The sequence below is a fragment of the Zophobas morio genome, unplaced genomic scaffold, assembly GCF_036711695.1.
Source record: "Zophobas morio isolate AGI-343-1 ecotype UQ-CSIRO unplaced genomic scaffold, CSIRO_AGI_Zmor_V1 ptg000029l, whole genome shotgun sequence".
In the NCBI taxonomy this organism is placed as follows: domain Eukaryota; kingdom Metazoa; phylum Arthropoda; class Insecta; order Coleoptera; family Tenebrionidae; genus Zophobas; species Zophobas morio.
This window is the reverse complement of record NW_026972134.1, coordinates 7024721-7043519: the sequence shown is the minus strand read 5'-3', so window position 1 is coordinate 7043519 and position 18799 is coordinate 7024721. Positions and strand designations below refer to the sequence as shown.

The 18799-nt window shown below is 31.8% G+C and overlaps 1 protein-coding gene across 3 annotated transcripts in view; it reads right to left on the bottom strand.

The window, feature by feature from the left end:
• Positions 1 to 17121, bottom strand: part of LOC135137440 (vascular endothelial growth factor receptor 1-like) — a 48539-nt gene extending 31418 nt beyond the window's left edge. For all 3 annotated transcript variants that reach the window (XM_064067090.1, XM_064067091.1, XM_064067092.1), the window contains exon 1: positions 16925 to 17121. In XM_064067090.1, the coding sequence (XP_063923160.1) occupies positions 16925 to 16982 (58 nt within the window). In that variant the 5' untranslated portion in view covers positions 16983 to 17121. The remainder of the gene's footprint in view (positions 1 to 16924) is intronic.
• Between the last annotated feature and the right edge of the window lie 1678 nt (positions 17122 to 18799).

Here is an 18799-nt window from a genome sequence, read left to right as displayed (position 1 = left end):
TGGAAAATAAGTAGTCGTCATTAGATACTATGTTCGAATTTTTAATTCTTTTTTTTTGAATTTCAAAGCGTGAAAAAAGAGACACTTGCATATTTATGAAATATATTAATTTTTGCAATGGTCAAATTTAGAGTGAGGCAGTGAAAATTATACACGAGAAGTAATGTAGTCGAAAATCTTTTTTTTAATCCATTTCAAAGAAAGCATTGCGTAGGTGCAGTTTATTATCAAATTTATCATTTTGAATTTGACAGCAGTATTCAGCTTTATGTAATCTATATTGCTAGAACAGCTGATGCCTACGATCAAATGTATTACAGCAGAGGAATTCAACGTTCCAAAAGATGCAGAATAATAAATTTAAACACTCAAAGACAACGAGCTTCGCGTTGTTGAAAATTTTAACAAAATACTTATTAGTTCTTGATTTTTTTTAAATTAAGGATAATATTAATGTTGTATGAATCCATTTTAATTTGTGAAAAATTTATAATTAAAAAATGTGATGGAGTCACGTAAAATCACTTAAACTCCGAATGAAATACAATAATTTTATCTTATTTTCAAACCATTACTTCTGTCTCGTTGCTTCATTAAAAATTAGTCTGAAATTATTAAGTATTGCATTGACTTACCATACTTACAAACCAAAAAAATTGTTTCATTTGTCTTTGTGTTTTTGAAACTATATAAAAAAGGCATATTACGAAGTACTTAAAGAACGAAGTGCTGAGTTATTTTGTTGGACTAGCAAATGTGCAGAAAATAAAAAGCTCTTCAATATGGAGCCACTACTCACTGGTGAAATCCTTACTTCATATTAGGGAAAAGTGGGTATTTTCAAATTGAGTATTTGACTCTCTGTACATTTTTGACAAAAAACCTGTTTAGCAAAAACACAGGATGAAAAATATTTGGGAACTAAAGTGAATCAAAAAACATTTTAGTCAGTTACGAAAAACCAAATTTTTTTTCAAATTATATTATTAGTTGCATTTTCTGGAGCTCACAGATGTGACGAAGTAGTAAAAATGAAATTACAAGATAATACTTTCTGATGTAAAGCATCTAAGAAAAGACAATTTACCAAAACTGGTTTCAACTTTATCAAAATTACGAGCGCCTACGTCCAGGTAATATGTCTGAAAATTGTTTTTTCTTAAAGTATATTAACGGAAAATACACTGGCAATGTGATGTGCGTTCATAAGATCGTAAGTTTTCAAAACCCTACGTTTAAAATGTTCGCAGTTAATTTTAGGTCCGCTGGTGTTTTATTTTGGATAAATTTAGTGTACCTAGATAATAATTATGAGAAGAGTAAGGCAGAGAGCGTGATTCATTTTTATTGGTGGATCATTTTTTCCACGGCCTATTTAAAAGAGACTTTATTTTAATGTTGTCAATTTGACATTCATAACCGTTCGTCAAGTAGAAATTTGAACGATGATCGACTACAGCGTGAAAGGTTGTAAAAATAGATCTGAGAATGGAATGTTCTTTAAAGCTATTCCACAAAAGCCATATTTTCGTGCACTATGGTTAAAAAACATCAACATTGCGCTGAGTAAATATGGACGAGTTTGTGGCCAACTTTCTGCGAAGATGAATGGGAAATATATGGCCAAAAATGAAAGAAAAACGCTGTTCCTTCAATTTTTCCCTGTGCAACGGAGAGTAATAGTTCAAATTTCAGTTTGAATCTCCCCTGTCAAATAATTCTCTTTCTTCTCAACCTCTCTGGCCTGAATTTGTTTCGTCTAAACCGCTAAAGTGCAAACAACCACCTGACTATGTAGCGCTACAGAAAGAAAACGATACGCTAAGAAGTTAGAATGTTAGAAATTAGTAACAAAAAATTAAGCCAGAAATTATATTTGCAAAAAGTGTGTAATGCAAATTTAAGGAAAAATTTGGCAAATATATTAATAAAGGATCAGATTGAGGCTTTAAAAGGGAAAAAATTGAAAAAATGTTCCTAGTAAACAATCATTAAATCTTTGAAGCTAAAAATTTGAATGTCGGACCAGTGGATATAACTATTAAGAAAAATGAAACTACCATTTCCAGCTATTCGAACATTGAATTGTCTTTTACAAAATCTAGAGTTTAAATCTAGAGTTTTGGATGAAATTATAGGGTTTTTGAAAATTAAATGTGAATCGCTTAATCGGGATTTTGGGATGGATTTTATGGTGGGATTCGACGAAATGGATATAAAATCTGGGATTGATTATTGTGTACATAGTGGAGGAATTACTTTACTAAAACATGAGGGAGTAGCGACAAAAAACGTTGGTAATTCTTGTGGGAGGTATTACTACTCGCTGGAAACAAATTGTTTCATACTATTTTACTGGAGACAGTATGATTCTAGCTGATGTTCTTAAAGAGGTTTTTAAGAAAATCAGTGCAATTCGTTCATTCTGTAACTTCAGATATGGGATCGGCGAATCAAGCTATGTGGAAAACCTTTGGAATAAAAGCTGGAAGAAAATGCGAAACAAAAAATTATGTCCTAAACCCAGTTAATGGCGAAAAAAATTACTTTTTCGCAGATGGACCACATTTATTAAAAACTATAAAGCAATGTTTGCTACAAAACAAAATCATTCGATTACCAAATTAATTTGTTGAAAAATATAAACTAACTTCTGATTTGGTTGACGTGCAACACATTAAAGATTTTCGTGAAGAAGAAAGCAAATTTGCGTCTAAGTTAAATGTGGATCTTTTACAATCTAACCACTTTAACAAAATGAAGGTATCAAATTTTCTAAACGTTTTGAATCGGAATGTTTGTTGTGGAATAAAATTTGATGCGGAAGAGGAGAGAGAAGACAAATCTTCTCTAACTACAGTTGTTTTTATTCGGAATGGGACTATTTGGCGCGGCCGACTTGGCGCGAGCCATCTTGGCGCGAGTACGTCGGTATATAATATAAAAAATATTTATTGTTCGTACTGTGGTTGGCACCCTGTTATTTATGCCACAGTTTATGCTAAGTGTAGGCAACCAAACACACAGTTTCATTCCCACAAATTCCAATAACTAAATGATCAACGGAGCAATAAGTTCCACGTTTAGGAGTATGTTTATAATGGTATGCAGGGCGCGAAGCGCCCGTGTGTCCATTAAAAAGTCGACATTACCCCTTCCTGCGTTGGAGACTATAAAAATTAAGTTATGCTAACAACGGTTGCAATTTTTGTATATTTATATCTATTTTTCTTGGTGCGAGTTCATTGGCGCCAAGATGACCCGCGCCAAGATGGCTTGCCCCAAAGTGTCCCTGCGCCAAGTTGGCTTAGTGACAAAATATACATATGACACAAAAAATAAGTAATGATGAACATCATGAACCAATAAATACTAGATCCTATGCTGATTCTTTTAAAAATACATCGGCTATTGTCATCAAGCCTAAGGATACAAAACAATCTATTGCTAAAACAAAATCTGACATTATTTCAAATATAAATCCCGAAACTTCTGATGACTATGGAATTGATAAAGTTAAAACGATTAAAAATGGTGGCATAATTCTTAAATGTCATAACCCTGATGAATTAAAAAAGTTAGCACAAGAGAAAGAATTATCTGATAAGTATGAGATTGGTGATTTAAAAACACCGCAACCACGTTTACGTATCGCAGGTATTTCGAATGATATTGGAGAACAACATATTACTGCATTCTTAACGAGACAAAACAAACACATTTTTTCAGACACATCCCACTGTAAACTTCTCAAACATTCGCCCATAAAAAACAACAATGATTTTTTTCAGGTAGTTATTGAAGTCGATATATCAACGTATAAATGTGCATTATCGTATGGTCACTGCTTAGTAGGTCTCGATAGCTGTAATATTTTTGATGCAATTGATATCATACGCTGTTTCAAGTGTAATGGTTATAATCATTCCCTAAAAAACTGTAATAGAGAAACATCTTGTCCAAGGTGCTCATCTAAGCATAGTGTTAAAGACTGTAAAGCTGCTGATAACGAACTAAGATGTATTAACTGCGTAAATATCCGTGAAAAAGAAAGTCTTAGTGAAGTTGATATAAACCATGCCTGCTGGGACCAAAGTAATTGTTTTGCTTATAAACGTGCAATTGAAAAATTAAAATCTGATGTTTTTGGGTTATTGTAGCAATCAGTGTTTCTACCTACAAGTATGATTAAATCTTCTCTTATGATTTATTATCAAAATGTTAGAGGTCTAAATATTAAAACAAACATCTTGTATAATGCATCTCTTATAGACCATTTCAAGGTGATTGCATTTACGGAAACGTGGTTAAATTCTACTATTAATAGTTGTGAACTTTTTAATCTTTCCCTGTACAATGTTTTTCGAGGTGATCGCAAGTATCACTTGTTGAATAAACAAAGAGGTGGTGGTGTTATGTTGGCGGTTGATAAATCCTATAGAGCAGTCCAATTGGAGGTTCCCAATGTTCCAGACATAATTGATTTACTTTGTGTTAAAGTATTTTTATAGATTCATATACGTCATTGTGCTATATATTCCACCAGGTATAAATGTTGAAGAGTATGATGCTCTTGTTGACTCTATTATGTCTCTTGAGTGTTTATACAACAACAGAATTGTAATTCTAGGTGATTTTAATATCCCTGAAATAGGAATATCAAAGGCATCACATGCGGTACAGATTCTAGAAAAACTCTTTACCTTAGAACAATCTAATCATATTGTTAATATAAATGGCAGAATTCTAGATCTTATTTTTCATAATTTTACGCGTTGTATTGTCACTCGTGCTAATGATCCTGTATTACAGGAAGATAATCATCACCCACCTCTGTTAATTGACTTAAGTATAAAACATAACACTCATACTCTAACCTATAGATCGAAAGGTGGCTTTAATTTTAAGAAGGCGAATTTTAGTCAACTCTATGATGAAATATTTAGGTATGATTGGTCAATGATTCATAATTCTAGTGATCCTTCTGATGCTTTGAATTTATTTTATGAACATCTTAATATGTTATTTGAGAAATCAGTGCCCAAGAAAAAATCCATAAAAACATCTTATCCTATCTGGTTTACATTGGGGATAATAAAAAATATATAATTAAAACACAGAGAATGGAAAAAATATAAGCGTACTAAAAATATTGTCCATTATAATAATATGAGTTCTCTTAGAAAAACTATTAAACGAGATGCTGCTAAAGCATATAACGAATATGTTGAGTCTATGGAAGCAAGCATAAAAACAAATCCAAATAAATTCTGGGCTTTTGTTAACTCCAAAAGGAAATTTTCTGATCTACCGCATTGTTTCACCTATAATAATGAACACACCGATCCGCAAAACATTGCAGATTTATTTGCATCATTCTTTGCATCAACGTATAAAGATCATAATGATATAACCGAGGATACAACTAACTGCAATAATCTCCAACATAAAGTTCTACATAACTCTTGTCTAAATATTAATAAAATAGAAGAAAATGATGTACTCAAGGCAATTAAGCGATTAAAAACATCCATGACAGCTGAACCAGACTTTATACCTGCATTTATGATTAAGGATTGTGCATATATTTTTGCCAAACCATTGTGTAAGATTTTCAATTTAATAATAAACACATGTAGCTATCCAGATATATTTAAATTGACACGTATATGCCCCGTTTTCAAAAAAGGTGACAAATGTTTGGTTGAGAACTATAGACCAATCTCTATAATGTGTAATTTTGCCAAAATATTTGAATTTATCATATCAGACTTAATAGCGTTCCATATTAACAAAATTATATCCGAACATCAGCATGGATTCATTTATAAAAGATCTACAGTCACAAACCTTTTATCTAAAACTCAATATATATCCGAATGCCTTGATAGAGGTAATCAGGTGGACGTTATATATCTGGATTTCTCCAGGGCGTTTGATAGTATTAATCACACATTGCTCCTTGATAAACTTGAATGTTTTGGATTCTCAGATTCTTTTATTCTTTTACTAAATTCCTATTTATCTAATAGGTCTACATATGTGAATTATAGGGGTTTTACCTCTTACACATTTACCCAATCATCTGGTGTACCACAAGGGTCAGTTCTTGGACCTCTCCTCTTTGTTTTATATATAAATGACATCACGGAAACACTTTATACTAAACATCTGTTGTATGCTGATGACCTTAAGATTTACCATGAAATAAAAAATACATCTGATTGTTCAATGTTACAGCAGGACTTACAAAATATATTAAATTGGAGTACCCTAAACCATTTGAATATTAATAAAACTAAGTGTTATGTTATGTCATTTACTAGAAATGAATACAAAGTAAATTATCACTGTAGCATAGATGATGTTATCTTGAATAGACCTAATGTCGTCAATGATCTTGGGGTAACATTTGACGCTAAATTATCGTTTTCATGTCATATAAGAAAAATTTCAGATGATGCGTATAAATGTCTAGGTTTCGTTATTCGTAACTCCAAATCATTTAATGACACCTCCACAATCATGACACTCTATATCGCCTTTGTTCGCAGTAAAATTGAATATGCATCTACAATCTGGTCTCCATGCTATAAAATATTTTGTTCAGATCTTGAAAAGATTCAAAGTTTTGTGCATTCTTCGTAGATGGTTTTTATCCTATTCGTAACTTTCCACAGGACCTGCTACTATCTCGTTTCGCTTTACAAAGTCTTTCTATCAGAAGATCCATGCAAGCATCGGTAATTTTATTTAAAATAATACAAAATATAGTTGAATGTAAATATATTTTGAATCAAATTTCTCTACATACACCTAGAATCAACTGCCGGTATCATCATATTTTTCAGCCACTTCGTGCTAGAACTAATATGCTTATGTTTTCGCCTCTAAATCAGATGATACTAAGCTACTGCAGCGTTGAGAAAGATGTTGATATTTTTAACTGCAAGCTGAATCAATTAAAAAGATGTTTTCATAAATGACAATACAAAGAGGTTAAACACCAACACTGCTACCTAATAGAAAATTATTCATGGTTTCATTACATTTTAAGAGTATACATAATGGTACTTATTGTATTTTATAATTATTATCTGAGCTCACCTAACTGGGACTTGCAGTAGTATAGCTGCAATTGTGCTTAAACTGATGAAATCAATATACATGTTTTAACTTGGCTTGTAATTGGGTTTTAAAAAACCTGTTAGCCAATGTACAATAATAATATTAATATTAATATAATATTAATATATTAATAAAATGTCTCGCGCCAAGTCGGCCGCGCCAAATTGTCCTAGACCGCTTTTATTGATGTTGTACATAGGTGGTTCCAGTTGATTAGTTCTAGATCAACTATTTTGGCCTTGAGCAAGTTTAATATGGCTATCTATCGGAAAACTATAGAATTCCTTTAAGAGTTCATTAAGTTATTTTTAAACTTAAAAGTCGTTCCTGACAAATTTGGAAAAGCAGTTTGGAAGCCTATTCAAACAGGTGTTATAATGACTACAACCAGGCACGTAACCAGCCCTTTATTTTGGAGGGGCCCAGCCCGGGCACTAATTTCAAATAAGGGGGCCTTTAAAAAAAGTCTTCATTAGTATAAATCAAGATTTTACTTGGATCACAACCAGCATATAAATTTAATGGGGTGCAAACAGTTGATATTGACAGGTATTTACTTTTAATATTGAGAGATGCAATAATCAAGATTTTCACGTTAGTGCGTTAGTGACTTTACTGTACGGAAATGTTTCCTTTTTGTATGTAGGTATGTTTATGTACTAGAAATACATATAGTATTTATTATGATATAACAACAATTCAAAAAGCAATTAAAAAAAAACTTAGCTAGTAGTCAATATAAAATTAATAAAATCTTACCAGAAATGAATTGGCATATCAGTTTTATAGGCTAATTGCTGCACAGCAGTATCATTTTACTTAGAGAGTTATATTACAAGATAAGAACATAAGATTACTTACTCATAGCTAAAATTTACTGTTGATCTGAAATTTCGAATTTGCTTTACTTTTAAAATTTAAAATTAATTTAAGGGGGCACCAGGGGTGGCACAGGGTTTTGCTGGAGTGGCCTGTGCTCCCCCTTGGTTACGTGCCTGACTACAACGTAAATTTTATACCTGCAAAACTTGTTTTTGAATAAAAAAAAACTCGTTCATTATCATCGAGATTTTCTCAAGATTGTTTAGCAAATGTATTTTTCCAAATTCGGCCATTCAATTTAAATATGACTTGAAACTTTTATCAGTTTCTCAATATTTGGACGTTTCAAATAACTCAAGTTACAAAACCGACAAAACAACACCTTTAGTTGGTTTTTTGAGTTATATTAAAAATAATAACAGAAAAGAAAACGATGTTCCTAAAGGAAAAGAAAATTTATCTTTATCTAGAAAGTGGAATTTGAAGAAAAAAGAACTTTCTTTGAGAGAAAAAATGCTTTGTACAATTGGACACGTCACGTTGTTAAAAACTTGATAAAAAATCAGAATTTTTGAAAAAAAAAGTATTGTTGCTTTGGTCTCTAAGCAGAATTGTAATGAAAATTATGCAAAATTTGTGGCATTAAAAGAATATGAAACTGGTGCTTTACATTACGCTTTAGAGAATTTTCCAAATAGCAATTTTAGTATAGCAAATATTTTGTAATTTGTGAGATTATTGAAAGAATAATAATTTTTGCACTGGTAATGTTTTGGAAGTCATGAAGAAAGAAATTAGGAAAAATTCGATTTATCACTCAATACAATTTCCAAACAGCAAAACAAAATTTACTGCAAGGATGATAGTTTACCGTCTGAAAATCTATATCAGAAAAGGTAAAGAAGAAACCAGAAAAAACAAAGAACAAAATGGTCCTGCAAAAGCCATGCAATGAGGGATTTGGTTGAAAATCCAAATTAAAAAATTGAAAAAAATAAAGAGTAACAGTTTCGTTGTCCAAAATTCCTTGAGTGTATGTTAAAACTATTTAACTGACAAATTTCGAGATAAAAAATAATTATCTTGGATATTTTGTTTATTATACAGTTATACACTGACCGGCAAAAAAACCGGTCAATTGTGTCAATAGTGAATGGTTCTTTAATAAAATAACGATCACTATTTAAATTAATAATTTTTAAAGTGGTTTTGCGAAATTTTTGAGGTGGACGGTTTCTTTTACCGGTCAGTGTATTATGTAAATAGGTCTAACACCACTAATTCAATAGTAGCCCCTATTTAAAATTTTCATAGTAACGCCACTGATCATTATATTATTTAGGTACACAGAATTTAAAGAAATCTGGTGTTTTGTTGCTGGATGAACTTGAACAAATCTTTTGAGCTTTTAGTGTTCTATTTTTTATGAATTTGAAAAAGTCTTGCGTGCCCCAGCGTTTTTTTTTTTTTAATTCGGGTGACTCTTGAGTATCCATGCTGTATTATTTTAAGAGCCCATGAGATTTGGCCCCGCCTACCCGCCCCTCTTTTCTTAGAGGGTATGTCATTTGCCAAAATCAGTTTTATCTTCGGATGTACTAGCCCCGCCCACCCGCCTTGTCTTCTCTTAGAAGGTATGTCATTTGCTAAAATCAGTTTTATCGTAGCAAGTAGTGATGATTAACTTTTACAAAAATTGATCAAAATTTGGAAACATTTGAGTAAGCCGTATTCACGCATTAAGTGCGTGCAGTGTTGACAATTTATTTTCATATTCTACATCACAAAGAATTTTTTTATTATTGTTTTAGGACTCCTGAAACCTTCGGATATAACGCACTGAAGAGTTAATCCCCCATTTTCCAGACACCCGTTATGGCAAACTAATTATTATAATTTATAAATATAGGCTTTTTACTTCCCAAGGGTAAGTAAGCGAAGGAAACATTATAGTAGGGTCCATCAGGTGACGTTTCATGACCCCCCGAGTGTCATCTCCTTGTGGTCGGTATTGATTTTTATTAGACAGATAATCTCCGAAACTACTGGATCGAGTATTCTCAATATGTTAAGAGTTTCGTGTAGTTGGTAAAACACTAACCGAAATTTGTCTAATCGTCCGTACCAACAATTTGTGCATGCTATAAAAATTTTATAAAATAACATATTCCTGTGGTTATGGTTTATGAATGTGGTTTCAATTTATTTGTCATTATAATTTTTATTATTCAATATTTATTTCTTTACTGATAGTGTAAATAATCTTGAACCATTTTTTTTGTCGTCTTTTCTATAATTACAATATGTTAAGATTTTTTTTTGCATTAAAAAAAAGGCAAGTTATCAAATAACCTTCCTTTTCTGATTTCTTAGAAAAACATGTTTGTTTCAGTGCAAATATTTATGTTTATGACTGTTGTGATTGATACCTTATTTAGAATTGGTTATTATATATTGATTAAATCAAGAATGAGGCATCGGATTTTTCAGAAGATTTTTAAGAATATAGTACTGTTAGTATTACACTATTGAAATTGATATACGTGTTCTTGCTAGAATGTTGATGACGTCATCATAAAATTTTGTAATGGATTAACATACATATTTATTTAAACTTAAATTAAGTACTTCAATTTTTTTGCTTAATAAGAGTGTGTACCATATATTAACCAACTCAGAATATGTTTAAAGAACACTAGCTTATACCGTATGACCCCAAAATTTTCTCATAAACGAAAGCTGTGATCACCATACGTACAGTGGCGTAACAATCAAACTGCGGGCCTGTGTTCTACAACACTGTGGGGCCCCTAATGAACAGCGAAATAAAAATATTTAAAAATACGAGTATAATGAGTAAAGAATGAGTAGATTGCAATTAGCGCTAACGTTTTATTAAAATCATTCTACCTGAAACATTGAATTAAAAAAATAAAATACAATAATTACCTGAAGACATATAATTAAAATATATACAATATTAGAAACTAGCCGACCCGCCAAACGTTGTTTTGGCATTTCTAGTGAATATTTTGGTACATGGTTAAATAAAAAATTAAATTAAAATAAATACATAAAAATTTATCGTACGACAATGATTATATTCAATGGCCATCTTGCAACCCTATTGCGCATCTGTGGATGAAAGCAAAGATACCATATCGTTATTAAAAAATGGGGGTTGGTGGTAGAAGGGTCAAAATTTAGGGTTATATGTATTTTTTGATGCCAAATCTTAAACAAATAAAAATAAAAAATGTCTAAAAAATAAAAAAAGTTTGGTGGGTCACCCTTATCACTTAGGGGTTTAAAAAGTAGTTTATTAGACTTACCGAATATACACAAAAAATTTCATAAAAATCTGTCAAGGCGTTTCGGAGGAGATTGTTTACAAACACTGTGACACCAGAATTTTATATTAGATTATTTTAGAAAAAAATTCATTACCATAAAAAAGGTTATACTGAGTCGACCTTAAAAGATTGACGTATGCTGTCGGGGACTTTTTTTTAGAACTTTTAGAAGGGAACAATTCCATCATACATGATTTTTATGTTACTTTAACCGTTTAATAAGCAGCGTAAGCAACGGAAGCTGTCAAAGGACGAATAATTTTCCCTTTTTTCCGATATTTTCCATTGCTGCTCCGCTCCTATTAATCATGGGGTGATGTTATATAGCCTATAACCTTCCTCGATAAACGGACTTTCCAACACAAAAAGATTTTTTGAATTCAAACCAGTAGTTTCTGAGATTGGCGTTTCAACCAAACAAACTCTTCAACTTTATAATATAAGTAAGTATAGAAGTATAGATAAAATGCCAATTTTTTTTTAATCTCAAAATTGTTTTCTTCTTGCTTTTCAATGGGCACAAGTTGATACAAAATTTGACACATCTAAGCTTCTAGCAATTTGATTTCCATTTGAGAGATTCAATGAAGATAATCTGCATTGGCTCATTGTTTCTTAAAAAATTTTTAGTCATTTTTAATTTCGAAAAAGATCTTTCCGCTGAAACCACCGAAAGAGGTATTGTAAGAAAAGTGAAACATGCTGTGATAATTTCAGTGACACTAGTACAGGTAGGTCATTCTGTAATAATTTCCCAGTCCAGTTTTTTTTTTCTACTTAAAAAATTAGTTGTAACATACGTCAGATATATTTTATTATTCCAAAAAAGCACCACAAGTACAAAATTAAAATAGTTTTGAAAATACGAAAATTTTCATAAAACACAACTGAAACTGATTTTTTTTTCACGTTTTACTACAGCATGAAGTTTCACTGTAGAACTGAGGACAAAATTTAAGTATTTTGTCTTGCATCATAAATTAGTCATACTTTTGTCGGATAAAGATTGGTAATTTACTACATGGGGTGTTAGATTTGCTACAATGGGATTGCGACACTGCGACAGGTTTATTACAAACAGATGCTGCTGCATTTTCGACCGCCGGTGCCGGTCGCTAAAACCCGAGTTTATTGAGTCTATGATATTGAGATGCCGCCCTTTGCAGCAAAAAATTCGTAAATAGCAATCAACCATCGATCCTGGGATTACAGCACATTTTCGAATTTTTTATTTCAGGATGTAATTTGGGCAATAATATAAAAAAAAATGTAATAAAAAAATGTTCGTGTGACCGGACCGGGCCCCTTGAAGCAGCGGGCCCGTGTTCCGCCGAACACGTGGAACACCGGTAGTTACGCCACTGCATACGTAGCGCATGATAGATAGAGACCTGATATTCAGACTAACATATTAGATAGAAACAGGATAAGCTTAGTTGTATTCCTTGGATCATGTGGTACTACTCAAATTAGGCTAAATAATTACCAATGCCACAGAACATACTCCCTAGAAGTTTTAAATTAACGTCAATTTTCATAGAAAATAAAGAAAACTTTTTGATAAATTAAGTAATTTAATTATTTTAAATTATGATCGCTTTTGAGTTAATTTGTAACTGAGAAGTTTTATTTAAAATTATTGTGGAACAAAAGGGTAAACTCGTAACAATAGTCAAATATAACAAAAAAATTAAATACTATAAATACTATACATTGGTATTTGTCTTTTTTTTGGAAGAATATAACAAACAAGATGTTGAGAGTAGTTTCAACACTTATATCAATAAAGAAACGTGTTTTCGGTTTCAGAAAGACCAATCGAATTATATTAAATTTCCCAAAAATGTATTTTTGAAACCTTGATTTATATTAGAGGTATTAAGACTGCTATTGGAAAATTAAATCACAGTAGTAAGATAGAAAAGGATAAACGTGGAAGGAAAAGTCCACTACAGAGAAAGAACGAAGAAATAAATAAAAATACCAGAAGTACTAAAGCGTGTTATTGTGGCTTGCATAGATATATATAGTAATCGTACATAGAGTCGGAATTTGCGAATAAAAATAAAATAAAACCGACTCAAACGGAGCGAGCGGATGGAAGTTTGAAAATCTATTTCAACAAGTATTGTACTCCAAGTTTAAAGTGCTTTTTATGAGAAGATAATAAACATTATCACCTCATTGTTACCCCACGACGGACAATATGAGTTGAATAACAAAGTACGGCCCTGCAAGAAACTGACCACTTTCTTATTTATGTCTAGGGATTTACTCCATTGTCTCGATCATCAACGTCGAGACAATGGACCTATCATAAAAAGCACTTTAAACTGGCAAGACAATATAATAAACGTTTGGTGCGCCACAGTTGGTTCAGGCAAACTAAAATATGACAGGAAACAAATAGTCCACGTGGACTAATTTATAGCCGTGTTTGTTGCTAAGATCACTAGGCTTTTCGCTCCACCTACCTCCGCAACGATGAGTATACCATACCACAACTTGTCTACAGTGAACAAAGCTCCGTTTTTAATCATTTTTTATATTTATTGATTAAAAAACGTTTTCGTGTTTTTTTTTGTTTGTGTAACATGTAAAATAACTTTGTCGTAAATACCTACAGTTTTTTTGCTAACAGATTTTTTCTTTTTATTAAAAACTAACAACAATTTTTAGGAAATTACGACAAGTTATTTTCAAGTTCAAATTAACCTTCATACAATTTTTTAAGTCTATTTTTCAAATAGTATTTAATTAATTTAGAAAATAGTTTTTACGCATACATTCCGACTTTCCCGTTGTAAATCTAATCTGTTCAATTTCTGGGCCCAGTTTCGCCAATAACACTAGTAAAATTGCATTCATTTTATAAACAGTAAATATATAATAAACCTTACAAACACATACTATTCATTCTATAAAAAAAAACGCAGTTGCATCCAGTTTCCAGAAGCAGAGAGGTAAACTTAAATGTGTTTGTGTTTTATTCGATCAAGTGTCGTGTAGTGAGTGTTGTTATTTTTAAGTGTTGTGAATTTTATTATTTATTAGTTTTATGTGTATTAATTGTTGCGATAATTTCTGTTGAATTGCTTTGTGGTTAAGTGTTGTTTTTTTATGAGCATCAGGTGAAGATGTTTGAAGAATAAAAATCTTTCGCCCTTGGGAAAACCCATTTGCAACACCATGCAAGTGGTGAAAACAAAAAAGATGACGATGACAGTGAATGATATATGTAGTGAGAGTGACAATGACAGTGATATATGTAGTGATAGTGATAATGACAGTGACTATAAACGAACAGGCCAAACAGATTTTTTTGGAGTCACAAGTGTGTTAAAATTAGAAGCACATTTAACTGGAATTCCATATTCAACTATGAGAAACAAAACTAGTGAGAGAAGAAGCTGTCAAAAGAAAAAGAGGGTGATGCTGGAAAGAGTAAGGAATTGAATCCGGCCACGGGAAAATTACTAAGAGATAGAGTCTATCAAAGCTATAGCAAAAATGAAATCCAAACGATAGAGACCATCAGCAAACAATTGTTGGAAATTGAGTTTTATGTAAAAGAAAAATACATTAAGAAGATGGTTGAAAAAGCTGGGATTTAAGTTCCAGATAAATTATTAAGCGAACGGCAGTTACGGAAAGCCGAAGAATTGTTAATTGGCGACTGTGGTAAGTAATTAGAAAAAATACAGATATTTCGCTCTGAAAATCGACCACTTTATTATCTAGATGAAACTTGGTTTGATACTCAGGATACCGCCAAAAAAGGGTGGTCAGATGGTTTAAGTAGATGTCAAATCACTGCCATGCCCATTGGGAAACCGTTTAGTAATTTTGCATTGTGAGACTAGCGATGGTTGGGTTCACAATGGATTAAAATTACACGGAAAGAAAATGGAAGACTGCAATGTAGACTACCATAAAACATGGATTCTGAGATTTTTGAAGAATTTTTTAAAGCAACAGGATTTGTATTTTGATGAATCTTATACCAAGGCAGAATTTCTGGAAGTTCAGAAGAACAATTGAAACGGAATTTGTAGTAGAAACAATATCAAGAAATTATCATCATACGGTCCTGAGATTACCTGCATACTATTGCATTTTCAATCCAATTGAGCTTTTGTGGGCGCAGTTAAAGAAACGAATTCGACGAAAAAATATGAAGACAAAATTTGATCGTGCTGTGATAGACTTGATTAAGGAAAGAGTCAGCCAAGATTTCTCAGAAAACTGCCAAAAAGATTAAAAAAGCTATAGAATACCAAGATCATTACAGGTCATTGGGAAAGATGATCAAAAGCGAAAATGGGCAATTCATCATAGATGAGAAGGAAATGGAAGAATTATAAGTGGTTTTTGAATTAAATTTTTATATGCATAGTCATCGATTAATAATTTTTATTACAACATTTGGATTCTGTCTTTTTTTTTAATTTTTGCAAGTAAAGAATGCTATTTATTAACGAAAAGCTTATATTTTGAAAATGTTCTTTAATTTTGCAAAGAAATACTTTTAGTTTTTCAAGAAAGCTTACATTTTTTTAGCAGAATGTTTTCAATTTGTGGGAACTCTATGTACGGCTACTATATCTATGTAAGCTCCAATACCAGTTGTTGCTTTACACTATTAGTACTATTACAGAAGCTGTTATGAAAGAAATTATCCTCACTCTAGCCTTTTTGGAACGATTTTAAGAATATCTTCGCAATCGAATTTAATTATGGCTCAGGAAAGATTCTGTATTCAGTTTACAACTTCCAGTTAAGAATCGAGAGCTGATCTGCAATATATTTTACATTTAATAAGGAAGCATAAGGAAACTGATAAAGAAAAAATGAACTCAAATAATAGTAGTCACCAAAAATACATGGAATCAGAACATTCGAAAATGGAATCCGGTAGTCCATGTAATATACTACTACTGAATGGAGAGGAATGAAAATGGATATATTTACACCCGATCAGTTGTGTACGTACTGCTGGCACAAAACAACCTCTATGTTACGCTGTGCTGTGGAACTGAATTTTACTGATTCTATGGACTAAAAAGAAATTTTCACCAACACTGATAAAAAATGAAAAAAATGAGGATCAGTCAGCTGTAAATTGGTCGAGAATAAAGTGGTTGTCGTATGGCAAAAAAAATCCCAGACGATTTTTTCTATGAAAACAATGCATGTTCAATAATCCGGCAGCCTCCGCCTACGCCTCCCTCACCCCTTTACACCTGCCTGTAGTTAAAATGTCAAATAAACGCAAACACATGACACTTGAAATCCTTTATTTTATTCATTACCTATGATTTTTTCACTATAATCCAGTAATCCGAACATTCCAATAATCCGGCACCCTCCGGTTTTTAATAGTGCCGGATTAGTGAGATTATACTATATTTGCACAGTATGTTGACAAAAAGGGAATCACCAGCAACGGTTAAAGGGATATGTAGCGATAATCGACGAACTTTAATATTGACACTTTAAATACAAGAGATAATTAAAACAGAAAAATGCCTTACTACGTTTCGTGTACGAATGACATAATTATGAGGAGTAATAAACCTGCGGACAAGATTCGATTTTAAATATCTACACTGTGCACTTACCGAAAAGTGAAAGTAGAAATAAGGATAAATTAACACAAAACAAACATTTCGAGCCCATTATCGAAGTCACACACACACGAATATGTGTTATTGTTTTCTTCTCTTTTATTTTAATTGTTCTTTGATAAGTCTGTTTGACAACACATGATTTCAAATCTCGCGTCTTTCGCGAAGACGTTTGCTACAACTACTGCGTATTCGCGCGCTCTTTATTGAAAGTAGGCGTAACGGCTGTCGTATGGGAAGGAATGTTTTGATGAGGATCTAGGCAACTATCCAAACACGTGTGCATCTGGCTGTACATGATAAAAGTGATAGAGTTGTTTTGGAATTTCCGAAGAGTGTGAGTGCTGCATTTTATTTGCCATTTGTTTGATTGCTTTTCTTGGAATTGTTTTCCGCTTTTTACAGTTCTACGTAATAATATATGGTATAATATATAAAATGGAAATGTTTTTAAAGTAGAGTGGGTCACGAAAATTGTTGAATTATAGATAAATAATAATAGTAATAATCTGCAAACTTTTTGACTACCTTTATTTACACATTATACAAATGTACAAAAAAGCATCTAAATAAATAAGAGTTTTTATAATTTCCTTTTTATTTTCGTATTTTCGTAGAAATTGATAAAATTTTTATCTTTACTACGATTATTTTCGTATTTGTTTTTGTCAGTTAAAGTATCTAAGTATTATGAAACAGCACACAGTTTTACATTTTCACTTACTTGAATCGCATGTTTCATTCTTGAGAAAGTTACCTGTAATAATAATAAATTACTTAAATGAGATGCAAGCACAAAATGAGACACGCCTTAATTTATTTATTTGTTGTAAAAAGTAACAAGACCTTTTTAACGTGTTTCACGAAAGGATGGTGTCACTTACCCATCGAGTATGATGATAATATTTAATTTCAAACAATTTTTGGGTTGTGGATCATTTAATATTTCTCGGGGATTCATTTGAATTTTGTTGGGGAGGGATTTGAAAATATATCCCTATACTATTAGAAACACCTGGATTTTAGACGATTAAAACTTTGATAACAGACGCTTAAAATAGTTCTTTAAAATAGTAAAAATAGTCCTCTAAAATCCAAAATTAGATATTTTGAGGCAACACAAAATTCCTCCTCTAGGTTGTTTTTTATTTATTTGTTTTACTTAAAGTTTTTAGCTAAAGTAGCCTTATACTTATGTCGAAAAACTCTTACGTTAATAAAGTAAATGAATCTATTCATGCAAATCACAAGTATAAACTCATCATATTTTGCACGATTTAGGTAGTATTTTTTCGGCGAAATTATGACATGATGTCATTAATTTTGTGGGGATAAAGAAATTTATTTTGATTAAAAATTTATCATGCCTGCATAACTCCAAAACCTCTGCAAAATTTCAAGGCATCCGGTTTTGCAGTTCTTGATTTAACCAATAAAATAAATTAAGTAATTACATAATTGTTTTGCATCACCCTGTATAAGCAAATCGAAAAAATATGAATGTAAATGCAATAATATCAAAAGTGTGTAGTATACTTTATTGAATGATAAGAAAAAGCAAAATAAGAATTAAAAACGATACTGCAAACCAAAGTGAGGTGGCAGCTCTTGGTGCAAGTGGCTGCCTGGCTGCAAGTAATAAATTAGTGGAACGCCCGGAAGTTGCCAATTTTGCATTTTGCACAATCTCGAGGTCATATGTATCAACCAACGGTCAGTCGAAGACGAAATTGGATTTTTGTACTAACCAAATTAAAAACAAATCAATTTTATTTTCCGTTACATTTAGCCCTTAACTTCGGGAGTCTGATGGTCCAGTATCACAAGCATATCCGTATAAACTGTCTCTGCACTAGTACGGACATTGTA